We start from the raw sequence: 15,825 nt of genomic DNA on the forward strand, positions 1-15,825 counted from the left end.
ATTGGCATGTGAATCCTTTTTGATGGACACCAAAAAGGATTGTTTCTGTGGCTCCAAAACTGGGGGAATGGACCCATGTGTGGAAGAAACTGCCTTGAATTGTAGGAAACAATCAGTGGTGAAAAGTAGCTTCTGAAATTATTCAAATTACTATTACCATTACCTGCTGACGCTTTTATCCAAAGCAACTTACAAAATATATATATAAAAGCTATGGTTTTATGCTTTTTCTTATAGTCAAGTAGACTGTATTTGAAAATGTGTCTGCACCTTACGCTGCAAGTTTAATTTTGAATGCGTTAGCCTACTTGTAAGTAGGCTACTTCAGTATGGTAGTGCTACGTACTTTTCCTTCAGTAAAAGGTCTAGGCTACAGTAAATACTTCCACCACTGGAAACCATGTAGCTGTTAACAGTTCTAGCAAATTGTTAGCCTAATTGCCTCAGACTAACATGTAAAATGTTGATTTGATGAAGAAGATCCATAATGGTAGCGACCACAAGAGGTCGACCTATTGTGGTCTAGTGCTAGGCCAAATGCGGAAATGCCAGTCACACAAAAAACCTGGAATACATTTTCTTCACGGAACGGACTAGTGAAACTACAGTGAAGACATGTGAAGTCACAGCCCTTTAGCTAGCTAATTAATTCCTAATCTGTCAGACATATATCCTACATTCACCGATGAACACAAATCTTGTAGAAATTACGCTCTCAATGATTTTGTATCTGCTGTACTGCCAACAATATTAAATTGGTCAGCATCCGAATGAGAAAAAAATCTGACATACTGGACACTGTAGGAGTTAACTAACTCCAGAAGATGGCAGAAGTGCACCATTTGGGATGCAAGCTGCCGTTAAACCCCAAAGACGACGAAGAAGAAGGAGAAGAAAAAAAATCTTCTATCTTTCTCGCTTTTTCTAACGTTACGAACAGCCGGCTTAACATTATGGCTGAGTTTGTATTTTTTTTCTCTCTCAATAGGCTTTAATCGTACGGATATTTGAATGGATCTGGCCTTAGTTTGGTGTGTTATAGCAGCACAAAAGTTCGTCTTTTCGGGCTTCTTGGTTGGCTAACGTTAGTAAACGTAAGGTTAGCTAACTTCGCTAGCGTGTGTTATCGTAAGCTGATGAAGTAAAGTAGCATTCACTGTTTGATATACAGTTTTTCTTCTAACGGACTGTGTTTGGTCAAGTTTTGTCATTATAGCTGTTTAAGTGTCATTTCGTAACGCAAAACCCCGAACCAACTTAACGATACATGGTTCGTAAGGTAAACGCTTAACGTTAGCTTTAGCACGGTAGCTTTAGCTAGCACTCTTGGTTGAGTCTCTTGCTTCATTTCAAACAGCCAGCGTGCATCACCTGCTGCCAAAATGATGGACTTTGATAATATATTGGACATCGCCTCGCAAAACCAAGGCCTCAGCAGTGTACAGGTAAGTTAAATACTGTCACATACACTCAACTAAACCGTAAAATGGGCATTCGTGGCCAATTTTGTGAGCACACAAGTGCCAGCTCATCCGTCAGAGAGGATCAGATAATGACGTTACTGACCCTGCATGCTAGGCAGGCGTCTACAGAGACCTGTGGGCCTGTCTTTTATTTTTATATATTTTTTATATTATTTAATATTTCCATCAAAAGGGATCCTTAGACCAACATATCTGATATCTTCTCTCCCTATTGACTGAGACATTTAAGTAGACAACAAATGGTAAAGAGATCTGTGTAACATTTTCATGTTTTATGTGTCCCTCCTTTTAGCAGAAGAGATACAGTTTACAAACTGGACCCCCCAAAAAGGACCCAAGATCGAAAGGTGTAAGTTCTTCTGCTGTGCAGGCGCTTTTGAAGAAGCAAAAGATTGATAGCAAAAAGAAAGGTAACTTTAAGTAAATAACAATTTGACAGTCATGTACATACTGTACAGAATGCATTCTTTATTGATTATGTTGATATGTATCCCCAATTTATCAGAAATTCTAATGAAGAAACAGAAGGAAGAACTACTAGCAAAGAGGGTTGAGTTGAAGTCGGACCGTAAAGCACGAGCCATGGCTTCCAGAACTAAGGACAATTTCAGAGGCTACAATGGCATCCCAGTGGTAGAGCTTCCTAAGAAAAGGAGATCGAAACATGAAATGCAGGAAGACAAATCGATGGAGGAAAGATTTAGGAATAACTCAATTGACCCAGAGGATGATGAGGATAATTATGAGTATGAACCGACAGATTCAGAGCCCGAGCAGGAACCAGAACCGCGGAGACCCGGGAAAACCACAGGTTCTTCTGGGAATAGTAGTAGTAGTAGTAGTAGCAACAGCAGCAAGCCCTCATCTAAAAAAAACAGTGGGCCACCTAAGCCTGCTCCACCTCCCATGAACTTTGCAGAATTACTCAAATTGGCTGAGAAGAAGCAGTTTGAGCCAGTTGAGGTGAAAGCCAAGGTAGTGAAAAAAGATGACAGGCTCAGAACAGCTGAAGAGATAAGGGAACTGGAGATGGAGCGCAAGGCTAAGAGACTGGACAGAGATTTAAAGGCAGAGAAAGAGAGAGACAGCAAGTCTCAGTCTAGCTCTAGTTCAATAAAAAAAAACACTTTCGAGAAGGAGCAGAAGAACTGCAAACCGCAAAAGAACTCTTTAGAAAAGCAGAGTCTTCCGAGTGGGTCAGGGAAGAAGTTGCATCCAACGCCAACTAGTGATAAAGGCCAGTCTTCTTCCAAGCTCTCTGTTAGTGACAGAGAAAGAGAGAGACCCAAGATGTCTCACAGCGATAGAGACAGATCCAGGACAAGCTTGTCTAGCTCATCTGGTGCCATGAACAGTAAAGTTCCTTCGAAAGCTGCGTCTTCTCAGGTTTCAGCCAAACAAGGGGGCCTTAAGCCCTCGTCGAGTCACAAATCCAGCACCGCAAGTGACCTTATCCTCAAAAAAGAAAGCTCATCAAGAGCCTCAGGTGTTCCTGGGACCAGGGCTCCTGGAACAGCTGCAACAGGCCAACGATCGCAGCATGGTAGCTCCCAACAGACCAGGCCCAGTCAGGGTAGCTCATTGAAGCAGGGACCTATAGTCGGCGGCCACAAGTCGGGAAAGGGAGAACAACTAAGGCCTGGAAGTAATTCTGTTCTAAAACCAAGTGGTAATTCGGTGATGAGACCGTCATCGGGCGGCCCTCCTAAGGCCGGGAGCCAACCTCAGTCGAGACCTGGAGGCACGCTCCAAGCTAGAGCGGGTGGTGTACCACAGGCCAGGCCTGGTGGGAGTGGCCTACAGGGTCAGCCTCGAGGTGGTGGACCCCGGCCTCCAGGGATTGGACCTGGTCGGCCTGGTAGTGGAGGACCAGTACCTGGACGACCAACTGGCAGCATGGGATCAGGACCTGGAAAACCCAAGTGCACGGTGGTGTCAGAGACCATTTCATCCAAGAATTTTGGTGGACCCAGACCAGGAGTCCCTCCTCGACCAGGAGTCCCTCCTCGACCAGGCGTGCCACAGAGACCAGGCGTGCCACAGAGACCAGGCGTGCCACAGAGACCAGGCGTGCCACCGAGACCAGGGATGCCACCGAGACCAGGGATGCCACCGAGACCACCAGGTAAGAGCCAGAGAGAGTATAATGGTATGATATTACCAACCAACTGGCCTTGTTAATTGTTAACTTTGAGTACCCATTTCAGTTGTAGAAACATCAACTTATGGGGCACATGTCAATATAGTATTCCTATGTGTTAAAATCCGTCCAAAAAAAAAGATACTAACAAGGATAAAACGGACATTAACAGTATTATTGCTGAAACTAAAATACCATTAAGGTTAATGTAATAAGGATACTGTATCCTTATTACATTAACCTTAATGGTATTGGTATGGTATTCGTCTTTATTAGTTTGTATTACAAACTAATAAAGACGAAGACTGACTTAGGCATATGTGCTTTACCAAATGGGTTCAAATCAAAGCAGTGCAGTAGGTGGGGTAAAAATAGCCTTTTTGTAAGCCCCTTTCTACTCGCCTATTTAGTGCATGCTCTTCACCAGAGCAACATAAAAGAGAGCATTTAAGTTTGTCTTGCTCAAGCACATTGATAGATCACTGCAACTTTTCTGTTTTAGGGAAGTCCCTTGATAACTATCAGATCATATCACCTTCCCTCTACATGCTTTCATAGCAACATATTTTCTGTGGTCACTCAAGCAAAACAAAGAATTCTGAAAGTTTTTATTTGAAATGTAATAACTGCAATAATATTGTGTGATATTAATTCAACTTTTACACATGACAAAACAAGAACAAGGTATGAAAATGTATGTTTTCCATATTTATTCACAGCTCATACATAGTGCACTGTACCAATTTCTATTGTATACGCAATAAACCCACTAAGCATTTCATTTCAGCTCATAACACACATACCCCAGCATCAACACTTTACAGTGAACTTTGTCCGACAATGCATGCAACGCATGTTTTGATGTAATATCGTATAATAGAATGTAACAAACAGCCTCTGACAGTTTGCGAACAGCCTGAAACAACACAATCAGTATTACGGGGTAAAGGGTTTGTTTGCCAGACTGAATGAAGTGCGTCAGCAACACTCCGCCGCCTTTGTCGTTATTCCTGGGTCAGAGAGCAGCTATCTTTCCAAAACAGATAAACAAAACATACTGTCAATGTCATCAGCCATGTAACATGAAATTGAGTTTTGTAAATTCAATAATTCTCAAAACCCTAGCTTGCTAGTTTTAACATTTCTTACGTCCCCCGAGCAAGACCAAATGTCTGCTTTTATGTAGTACGGTTTGTATTCATGTCTAGTCAATACCCATTCTGAAAATGAATTTCTGTATTTATTACCCAGGTACAATGTTGGGACCTATCACCTCTGCGTACAAAAGGAAATACGAGGACGAGGAAGATGAGTATGACCCAGAAATGGACGATTTTATTGATGATGGAGATGACGGGCAAGATGACATTTCCAGGCACATTAAGGAAATCTTCGGCTACGATCGTAACAAGTAAGCTGTGTCCCCAAAATATTCAGGTTACGAGTCATTTTACTGTATTGTGAATTCTATATGAGAAGACCTTATTTGCTTTTAACCTCCTCAGATACAAGGATGAAAGTGACTATGCGCTTAAATTCATGGAGAGCAGCTGGAAAGATTTGCAAAAAGAGGAGGCCAGGAGGTAAGTCGAAAATAAACCTCATAGCCCTTAACCCAGGGGTGTCACGATTGGATTTTAAATTGAAAGTTGTTTGAAATGAGCTTTTTGATTTCAACTAACACGTCTGCAGAAATAAACAACAGACATAGCGTAGCTTACTGGCTGATAGCATGCAGCTAAATACACAGGGTAACGTTAGCTTATCGCCAGCCTGCAGCTTGCCTTTTCATACACCATGGCCGCAGTGCGAGATAACGGAGAAACAGCAGAACAAGGATATCCTCCTGAAGTCACCGGTGTGGCAATATTTTGCCTTCCCCGTAAGTGAGTTATGGAAACAAACAACGTAGGTAAAGCATGTGGGGTCATACAGACTCCATTGTGCATTCATGTGCATCTTGGTAAACTAATGGTGCATTCAATTGCACTTTGTTAATTTTGAGAAACTCACAACGAAGGTAAAACATGGACTCCATGGTGCAATCATGTGCATCTTGTTAAAGGTCCCATGACATGCTGCTCTTTGGATGCTTTTATATAGACCTCAGTGGTCCCCTAATACTGTATCTGAAGTCTCTTTTCCGAAATTCAGCCTTGGTGCAGAATTACAGCCACTAGAGCCAGTCCCACAATGAGCTTTCCTTAGTATGTGCCATTTCTGTGTCTATAGCTATTGAGGAGGAGATTAGGGGGCAAGGTGGAGAGTGGGGTGTGGCCTTGACCAACTGCCACTTTGCTTGTTTGAAAGCCATGATGTCTCTCTCTCTCATGGGTGGGCCAAATTCTCTGGGCGGGCAAAGCAGAGAAAGGGGAGGTAACCTTGCTCCTTATGACCTCATAAGGAGAAGATTCCAGATCGGCCCATCTGAGCTTTCATTTTCTCAAAAGCAGAGCAGGATACCCAGGGCTCGGTTTACACCTATCGCCATTTCTAGCCACTGGGGGACCATAGGCAGGCTGGGGAAACGCATATTAATGTTAAAAAACCTCATAAAGTGACATTTTCATGCCGTGGGACCTTTTAAAGTAATAGTGCAGTCATTAGCACTTTGTTCATTTTGAAAAACTCAAACTGTTGTTGTAAAGTACCCTTATGCCATCTAGTGGCACTTATTGTGGCATTGCAGTCACTGCTGAAAAGAAAATGTTTAAATCGAAGACAAAAAATCAAATTGTGACCTTAAAATCAAAAGTCAAATCGAAGCGTGGATTTGGAGAATCGTGACACCCCTCATATGCACTTTGTGTACAGAGAGCTGTAAAATGTATCCCCCTTTTTGTGTAACATTATTTGTTTTGTATCCCTGTGCTTTGCTACTTTAGCCTGCGAATGGCTGTACAGGAAGATCTGGAGGAGGAGAAAAGAGAGCAAGAAGAGCTGAAAAAGCAAGATGCCAAGAGGAAAAGAAAGAACTGAAGCCCCTTTGTCATTGAGATGGGAAAAAAAAAAAAAAAAAAAGTGTCCTGTAATGCGGGACGGGGTCTGCCATGAAGCCCAGTGACTGTGTCCACCTCTGTTGCCTCTGTTGCTTCTCTCTGCATCTCTTCTTATGTTGGGACAAAAACTGAGTGGAGTGACACATGACAGAGGGAAAGAGAAGAATGTTAGTCAAAGACCACCTGAAAAAGACAAAATATGCACAAATCATTCTGGCATTATTTATTTGCAAGGTTTTCTTAAAAAGAAACTGAGTTGCGAAGAGGACTATACGTATGGAGGAGTGTGTGTGTGTGTTTTTTTTTTTTTTGGGGGATGGCAAGTGTTGATAAAAATGCTTTTTCAGCAGACATTGTTGCATATTTCTCTATACAAATTTTGATTGCGAAGTCAATTGAATATGCAGAAAACATTACCACTTGATGTGTTGTGTTTCTCTTTAAAGGGAGTTGAAGAGAAATTATTGCTTAAAGGCTTTTATTTGTTTAGTTTTATGTCAATGTTTTCTCAGAGTATGACAATCTTAGTAATATATATATATATACAAAACTTGGGTGCTACTACAAATGTTACTTGTAGAAAATGGTATGATTTTTTTTTTGCTTAAAGCAATGGAATATGAAATATTGTCTTGCCATAAATTGTGCGGAATATTGTTTTCAAAAAAAGCTATTTATGTTGTGAAAGGACTGTTGATGTTTGTAGCATTAGACTGAGTAACAGCGTTAACGTTAGCATCAGGTATGTTGTGGCAGAGAAGGTTTAGAAAGGAAATTGTGCGTGTGCCTTTTTTTCCCCCCTTGGCTTGCCGTACCTGACTTACCAAGTGGGCGGGCCCTGTCGTGTCGCACTCTTGAAAGTTTGCGGAAGTTTATTCAGCCGTCAAGAGGGTTAAAATCAAGAAGTAGTGCTTTTTATTGTTGTAATTAATAGATGGACCTCCGTTCAGAGAAAATACAGCGGATCCTCTCCAAGGTTAGTTAATTTACCAAATGAACAGCTTTGAAAAGGGTTAAAATAAATTCAAACTGTTTACGTATCAGTGCCGGCTAGCACAGCAGGCTAACGTCAACCCTCTAGTTCTCCTCTGGTCAAATTTGACCCGTTTTCAAAAGTTTCTATGTCAGAAACATGGCTTTCTTTTCAACCACATTTCATAAAAATAACATGGATGGTTCCATACGCTAATTGATGATCGCTACTTGTATTGTCTACCCGGGAGAAAAATCTGTGTCATCCATAAACGTATGTTTCTCTGACCTTAACTATTAGTCAAGATAATTCCTAATTGCTGCTTATTTTACTCAATAATTAGGCGTAATTTCATGTAAATTAGATTTATTCACCACCAGTTCCATAAAGAAGTGTAAAACTAGTGGTAATAAGTTACGAAGTTGGCCAAAAAGATGTAACACCGAATTGGGTGATAATTTTTAGGCTACTTTATGCTTTATAAACAGGCCAACCAAACCCTACGAGAGTTAATACGTATGGAGGCTGCGGACAGCCTTCACCAACTGGCTGAACCAGCTCTGTTACTTAGCTAGATGTGCTGGAGGAACAACAGGAATATGACACAAGGCGAGCACTAACTGCTGGATAGCAGTTTTTCAAAACCAACCCATTGCTGCCCAGTGTACAGGGCAGCTCATGATGGGAAGCAGCATCAAAACTTAATACAATCACGAATGATTTATTGAACCCCGCAAGAGTGTGGTTTGTAGTCTATAACATTACTGAGCCTTGATTGATGAATCTTCATTTTGATAATTAAGTCAAATTAAAAACAAACCAAAAAAAAATGAATCAATGTCATTAGGAAATTAGAACTGTTTAAAAATGGGTGGGGTGAATCTGTAGGTTTTTCCATCTCCCTTAAGGTGTTCCGATTAGCAAAATTGCAAATGTTACCGTCCAGACACGTATACATACATGTAGGGCTGGGCGATATGGAGAAAATCAAATATCACCATATTTTTGACCAAATACCTCGATATCGATACCGCAACGATATTGTAGTGTTGACTATTGGTGCTTTCACAACATATTCACACAATGAGATTTTTGATAAATAATCATCAGTAATGTCGATAAGTGGGTAAAGGCAAATAATAGAACAGTTACAACAGTCTGGTAAGTTCAGAAAATGACATCACTTTACTGTAATGCAGCCTTTAAAACCAGGAAAAGACACCACTTACGAGATCCAAAATCTAAGACGATATCTAGTCTCATATCACGATATCGATATAATATCGATATATTGCCCAGCTCCACATACATGTATACATCCATTCATATACTGTGTATATATATATATATACACCTTCATCTCAGCAACCACAAACGAGTCTTATCTTTTTAGTACAAATTCCATGATGTTGCTGTTGAGGAGCTGCAGAAGATCCATCGAGGCTACCCTGGGATGCAACCATCCACAGGCACATACAGTGAGTTTTTCTTGGGGAATCTAACTTCATTCATCTTTTGTAGCTCTCTACATACATCCCATGCGTTTATCGCGGATATACCGACAGCTCATGTTGTCTATTTCAGCATTTAGTGACGGCACCCAAAAAGATCTCCTGAAATTAATTGGTAACATCCCTGTCAAGTACGAAGGTAAGGCTGACCTATCACTGTCTATCAGTCTGGGAGAAAGGGACTTACCGTGTCAGTGGGAACTAATGCCAGCGTCTCCGTCTTAAGGCCGCTCCTACAACTTCCCCATCCAGCTGTGGCTGATGGACTCGTTCCCCTTCACTCCTCCTATATGCCTCTTGAGACCAACCCCGGACATGGTCATCAGAGAGGGCAAGCATGTTGACGGAGGAGGACGGATCCACCTGCCGGGGCTGCACAACTGGGATTATGTAAGATGTCCTACTTTCTGCATAAACTTTAAAATTGCATTGAAGAGGCTCTCGAGGTGTTCTCATCAGTCTTGCTGCTGTGTTGTTGTTTTTTGTTGCTCTGTAACAGCCCAAGTCCTCCGTGGTCGGTCTTCTGACTGAGATGATTGCCAAGTTTGAGGAGGATCCTCCACTGTCCGCAAAGACCACAGCAGACAATAAAGACCCCCATGAGCTCCTGGCTTTTGTTTCCAATCTACAGATCAATGACGGTGCTTAATTTGATATGCAGCTTCGCTTGTTCAATACTCATATGGTTGTGTGTTATCGTTAGCTTTAACTCGGGTCCATTTCAGGTGGAAGCAGACATCGCGATCAATCCATTAACAAAGTCTCAGTTATCGGGGGAGGAGATTTAGGAATGGCATCAGTGATGAGCATTCTATCGAAGGTTGGCCTTTTACACAATATGTCCGCTTGAATTAAAATTGTCATTTAAAAAGGTCTCATATTCTGACGCTGACGGTGCAAATTTCTGTTCTGATTTTCATACAGTGTAAAGTGGACAAACTCGTGTTCATTGACGTCGCTGAGAGTTCCACCAAGGGCGGCAGTACAGACCTAGAGATTTTCGGCCTGCCCAAGGTTGAGGTATCCAGAGGTACGTCAGTTTGTGCGCCGTCACACAGTAATGTTCGAAGTGCCTCTCGGCTGAGTCATCGCTGACGTCGAGATTGTTTCGAAAGGTAGCGCACTGGCATTGTGCTTAGGGAGGCTTCTCCTTGATGACTGGACCTCCGTGACAGCAAGCAGTCACTGAATTCCAACCAGCTGCAGTTCTGTAGCCGACCCGGAACTTTGACCTGTCAGAGGCCATAACAGAACACAGTGCATCCATTGGGGATTAATGGAGCCTTAACACAGTGTCTGTGGCTAGAAACGATTCTCTGAGATTTGGCTGATCCTCTACAACAGGGATCTTCAACAGTGGATCCGGGACCCCTATGGGGTCCTCGGAGTTACTGCAGGGTGTGGCCACCAAGTTATTGTTAATTATTGATTTTTTTTTTTTTAATGAAAACGTCTTAACGGGAATCCAACATATTATTAGCATATAAATCAGGTTATTAGTGTAAAAAAACAACCATTATTGGTATGCTTACTGGCCTGTAGGCAAGGTAGTCACTAAGGGAGCCCTCCACAGATGCCGCATGTATGTTCAGCATTCAATCATGATTTATAAAATCATGCCAACAATTATTATTTTAATAGCTTAGTATTCTATTCACTAAAAAGGTACGGATAAAGGCCTTAGGCCGCCCTACACGTTATTGTAGGCCCAGTTTAATACACAACTTAAGTTTGTACAATACTGCATATGTTGTAGGGGGTCCCTGCTCCCTCCCTCTCTCTTTTAGTTAAGGGGTCCTTGGCTTAAATAACGTTGAAGTACAAGGTTTTGTGTTAGACATGTGTAGGAGTTAACGACTGATAATTCTCCTTTGTTAGATTTGTCAGCCTCTGCAGGCTCCACGGTTGTCGTGGTGACCGCGAATGCATGGAGCAGTGAGCAGTCGTACCTGAGCGTGGTTCAGACTAATGTGGACTTGTACAGAGGAATCATCCCAAATCTGGCACGTCTCAGCCCCAGCGCAGTAATGCTCATCGCTTCACAACCAGGTTGGTGTTGGAGAAAAAGACGCTCCCTCTAAAGAAGGGGCTCATTTCTTTATTTATTTTTATATCGTCAACTCTGTTGTCTTTTTTTTTCCCCGCCCAAATGCCAGTGGACATCATGAGCCATGTTGCCTGGAGGCAGAGTTGCTTGCCTCCAACACGGGTGATCGGAGCAGGGTGTAACCTGGACTCTGCGCGACTCAGTCACATCCTGGATATTAACTTGAACACTCACAGACCAGCCTGGGTCATAGGAGAACTCTCAGACAACAAAGGTGAGCCCGAAAGGATCAGTTTCATCAGGGGCGATTCTAGGATCCCACCTTTTTAAAGGTCCCATGACATGGTGCTGTTTGGATGTTTTTATATAGACCTTAGTGGTCCCCTAATACTGTATCTGAAGTCTCTTTCCCGAAATTCAGCCTTGGTGCAGAATTACAGCCACTAGAGCCAGTCCCACAATGAGATTTCCTTAGTATGTACCATTTCTGTGTCTGTAGCTATTGAGGAGGAGAGGGGGGCAAGGTGGAAGGGGGTGCGTGGCCTTGACCAACTGCCACTTTGCTCGTTTGAAAGCCATGATGTCTCTCTCTCTCTCATGGGTGGGCCAAATTCTCTGGGCGGGCAAAGCAGAGAGAGGGGAGGTAACCTTGCTCCTTATGACCTCATAAGGAGCAAGATTCCAGATCGGCCCATCTGAGCTTTCATTTTCTCAAAAGCAGAGCAGGATACCCAGGGCTCGGTTTACACCTATCGCCATTTCTAGCCACTGGGGGACCATAGGCAGGCTGGGGGAACGCATATTAATGTTAAAAAACCTTGTAAAGTGAAATTTTCATACCATGGGACCTTTTAAGGGGGCTCAGCCCCATATGAGAATGTGACACGGATACAGTGCCTTGCAAAAGTGTTAACCCCCCCCCCTGCTAAATCAGTCATTTCACTGGATAACAATAAATATATGTATTTATTATTAAAACTGTATAAGATAAATGCAAAAATATTGAACATATGAAAAAAAAGTCCCTTTATGGACTACCAGAATCAAATGAAAGATAAGTTTAGCAAACTCTAACTTGAAGCACTGACATTTATGTAATAATTAGTTTTTTTATTATTATAATTTTTAGGGGGGCTGAGATGAAATAAAAGGGGGTCTAAAATCGCCACTGAGTTTACTAGTTGCATGCATTAATTGTCATTACACAAATCCCCTTCATTTGTTGTTTGTCACCTGCCTTTTTAATGTGTCCTTTTGTTACAACCAGCCATGCTGCCCATCCTGCTAATCTCAGATGTTCTTTCCATTCTTGAGGAGCCTTTTAGCGAACGACGCACATGATTCAGCTCGTCAATGTTTTTGTCTTGCAGTTGCTGTGATGAGTAACACCGGGCTGAGCTCCAACGCGCAGCACGAGATCGCAGCAGGATCCAGTGCTGCGAAACCGTTGTTAGACAGGTACCGGCGCAAATTAGTGCTGTATGTGTGAAGAAATCCACTGGATCCAAAATTGTGGACACGGTTTAAGGAAGTGTTAGGGGATTTAGAGAATTAGATTAGGGTTAGAAATTGTAACAACACGTTGATCATGCTTGACCAAATTATTTTTTTTTATTTTTTTTTTTCAAATTTCAAAACCTACAAAGTACAATTTCTTTCTGTGCTTGTAGAGCGTTTGAGATGATGAAGAATAGAGGCCAGCGGTCGTGGTCTGTGGGTCTGTCCATCGCTGACATCACAAACAGCGTCCTGACCGATAGGATGAAGACCCACTCTGTCTCCACGCTGGCTCAGGTAGAACCACCGAGTGTCTCATATCAAAACGATAGCATCGCTCTCGCCGTCGGCCTCGCCGTCATCCGGTGTTGTGCGTTTCCCTGAGTGTATGAAGTCAGTCGCCTCGGTGCTTGACACTGAGGCGAAGTTATCTCATCCACAGTCGTAAGGGTGTCGGTGAAATCATCAAACTTTAATTGTGAGGTGTTAAAGTGCTCATATTTAGTTTTTTTGGCCTTTTCCCTTTCCTTTTTTATTGTCATATATCTTTTTTTTTTTGTGTGTGTGCATGTTATAGGTTTACAAAGTGAAAAAGCCCAAAGTCCACCCCCAAAAGGCTCACCAACTGCTCCAAACCAACAGCTCTATTGTAGTCCAGCCTTTACTTCCGTGACGAACGTGCGTCACTTTGTAACACACGTTATAATGCTCGCCTAGCTGCTAGCATGGCACTCCCTCGTACTCTGCTTCTGACTGGCTAGTAGTCCTTACCTAGCTACTGCGCATGTGCGACTCCCAACAAAGATGGAACAGAAGTGAGATGCCTCACTCTGTAGCTAAAACAGAGAGCTCAACACACAGGGTGAAAAGAGGAGCTGCAGCAATGTGCAGCACAACAAAAACACGGCGTTTTCGGGGCGGCCTCTAGCTCACCCGGTAAGAGGGTTCGCCCCATGTTGGCCGAGTCCTGCAGCGGCGTGGGTTCGAGTCCGTCCCGCTGCCCTTTGCTGCGTGTCATCCCCCATCTCTCTCCCCCTTTCTTGTCTATCCACTGTCAATAAAGGGAAAAGGCCCCCCCAAACAAAATAAAAATGGTGTTTTAAGAAAATTAAACCATATAAACCTATTCTGGTACGACCTCTAAATACAATTATGAACCTGAAAATGAGCATAATATGAGCACTTTAAGACAACGACACCAGTAAAGCAACTGAAAGTTAAGCTTAGGAGATGGAATTAATCTGTATCTTGTGCCTTTTGCGTAGATGACGTGTATTCAGGTGTTTTTTTTTTTTTTGTGTGTGTTTTGTTTGTTTTTTAAAGGAGGTTTTCGTTGCAATTTGATTACAAAAGATGTTCATCTGCATTCTCTGTTTGCTTTAGGGCTGGGGTGGCATAGGTGCAGAGGTGTTCCTCAGCTTGCCGTGCATCATAGGATCAAACGGTTCCACGCGCTTGGCCGGAGTGTCCCTGGGACAGGAAGAAGACTCTAAACTAAGGGAAAGCGTCACCTCCCTTTCTAACCTTGTGAGTCAGCTTACCATATGACGTAAATATATGATTGCAGTCCCAGTTTTGGTTTAACTTGACTGCTGCTAACTGGCGGGGGGCAGTTCTCCAGTCAACACACCCTCAGCAGGTGGACGGTCCCTGTGCTGCAGTTGAAATGCATGTTCAGTTATGGACAGAATTGGTGTCTTAAATATGTAAAGTTTATTCACAAGATTTGTTTCTATATTCTCGTTGGATACTGTGTATTACATGTGGGTGGAAGGAATCTGAAATATCAATGTACAGATTGCATTTAGTATTTAAAATTGACCAAGACTTGCTCATTGTGTCTCATACATTTGGAACATGAACATTTGGTACATGAATGCATGGTTACGTTTTTTGGAAAAGCATCTTAAGAATAGTGATACTTGTAGTTTTGAACAACTATATTTTTGTCAGTAAATACAATTTGGCCTTGACTACTTTTTACCAAAGATGATGTAATTATCCATATTTTTGTACTAACCCATTCCTTACATAATGCCTTTGAAAAAAAAAATCAGGGTGTTGGCCGATAACGTGTGGGGCAGCATGTATATTATATTCACTACAGTTGCTGTTGGTGCTGACTTAATAGATCGGCTCATTGATGAAGTACAGCTCGCATATTTAATGGCCTTATTTGAGATTTCAAATGTCTTTATATTTAAATAACCTTTTCTCTTACTCTTTTACTTTGTGTTGAATACTTTGCCTAACATATGTACAGTAAGACTACACAGTTTTGTGGGTCTGCAATAAATATCTGGAACCAGATGTGGATTGTCTCTGTGGGAAAGAGAGGACAATGGACGACTAAGGTTTATCTCTTTATAAAACTCAAATAAGTAGTTGCATAAATGTACATAAGCTTTGGCCTGAGCCCCGGGCATCACTGCCGTCAACCAGATTCATAAAAGGAGCAGTGATGTACAATTGGTGGTCAGGCCGCATGACTAAAGATACTCCAGCAAGCCAAACATACTTGTGTGCAGGCCGAGATCCCAAATTCTTGGCTAAGAATCGATCGCGGCAGCGAGAACAAAAAGTTCACGAACAAACCGTACAAACATCTGTTAACATCACTTCCTAAGATGAAAATGATTTATTATCAGTAACCTGGAACTCCGTTAGAAATCAACTGGAAAAACTTAAAAGAATTGCAAAATCTCTTGGTAATGACAAAGGGCAGCGCAAACAACAAAGCTTGATGTTCAGACATGGTATATAATGTCATATATGTAACTGCATGAAACAATATAAACACGTTTGACTATTAGGTCCTAGTACAGTATGTTATGGCTCGACTTCCATTTCTCTAGCACTTTTGCTCTGAGCAATTCAAATAAATGTACACCAGTCTCTGCAATGGCTCTAAAATATAGCTGTGCATATGAATAAATTCAGCTTTGCTTCTTTCCCTGGTCCCTGGCAGTATAGAACAGTGCAACATGTGTCTGTATTGTATCTAGCTTACAATGTGAACATTCATAAACAGGCATCATAGGTAGTATGTATGTCATGGTCTTCCCAAAAGTGTTTTTGTCACCTGACATGTGCTTAAATGAAAGGACTTTACCTCCGCTGACCACTAGATGGAGCTACTCTTTATAAACATTGTGATAAGGATTTTTACTGTTA

General features: G+C 42.1%; 2 protein-coding genes across 4 annotated transcripts; both read left to right on the forward strand.

The window, feature by feature from the left end:
- Nucleotides 1-836: 836 nt before the first annotated feature.
- spty2d1 (SPT2 chromatin protein domain containing 1) lies at nucleotides 837-7,087 on the forward strand. 2 transcript variants are annotated; one of them, XM_039809333.1, is made up of 6 exons: nucleotides 837-1,445; nucleotides 1,780-1,894; nucleotides 1,990-3,609; nucleotides 4,876-5,035; nucleotides 5,130-5,207; nucleotides 6,510-7,087. In XM_039809333.1, the coding sequence occupies exons 1-6, from the start codon at nucleotides 1,383-1,385 to the stop codon at nucleotides 6,601-6,603; spliced, it is 2,130 nt and encodes a 709-aa protein (XP_039665267.1). In that variant the 5' UTR covers nucleotides 837-1,382; the 3' UTR covers nucleotides 6,604-7,087. The 2 variants fall into 2 exon arrangements, with proteins under 2 accessions (XP_039665267.1, XP_039665266.1); XM_039809332.1 differs by having other exon boundaries at nucleotides 838-1,445; nucleotides 1,777-1,894.
- A 327-nt stretch (nucleotides 7,088-7,414) lies between these two features.
- On the forward strand, nucleotides 7,415-14,961 carry uevld (UEV and lactate/malate dehyrogenase domains). Of its 2 annotated transcripts, XM_039809334.1 has the most exons (12): nucleotides 7,558-7,599; nucleotides 8,990-9,074; nucleotides 9,181-9,246; nucleotides 9,334-9,497; nucleotides 9,607-9,748; nucleotides 9,833-9,927; nucleotides 10,032-10,137; nucleotides 10,986-11,156; nucleotides 11,264-11,428; nucleotides 12,525-12,612; nucleotides 12,825-12,948; nucleotides 14,035-14,961. In XM_039809334.1, the coding sequence occupies exons 1-12, from the start codon at nucleotides 7,558-7,560 to the stop codon at nucleotides 14,197-14,199; spliced, it is 1,413 nt and encodes a 470-aa protein (XP_039665268.1). In that variant the 3' UTR covers nucleotides 14,200-14,961. The 2 variants fall into 2 exon arrangements, with proteins under 2 accessions (XP_039665269.1, XP_039665268.1); XM_039809335.1 differs by lacking the exon at nucleotides 12,825-12,948 and having other exon boundaries at nucleotides 7,415-7,599; nucleotides 14,035-14,196.
- The last annotated feature ends 864 nt before the right edge of the window (nucleotides 14,962-15,825 follow it).

This window comes from Perca fluviatilis, chromosome 8, assembly GCF_010015445.1.
Source record: "Perca fluviatilis chromosome 8, GENO_Pfluv_1.0, whole genome shotgun sequence".
NCBI classification, from domain to species: Eukaryota; Metazoa; Chordata; class Actinopteri; order Perciformes; family Percidae; genus Perca; species Perca fluviatilis.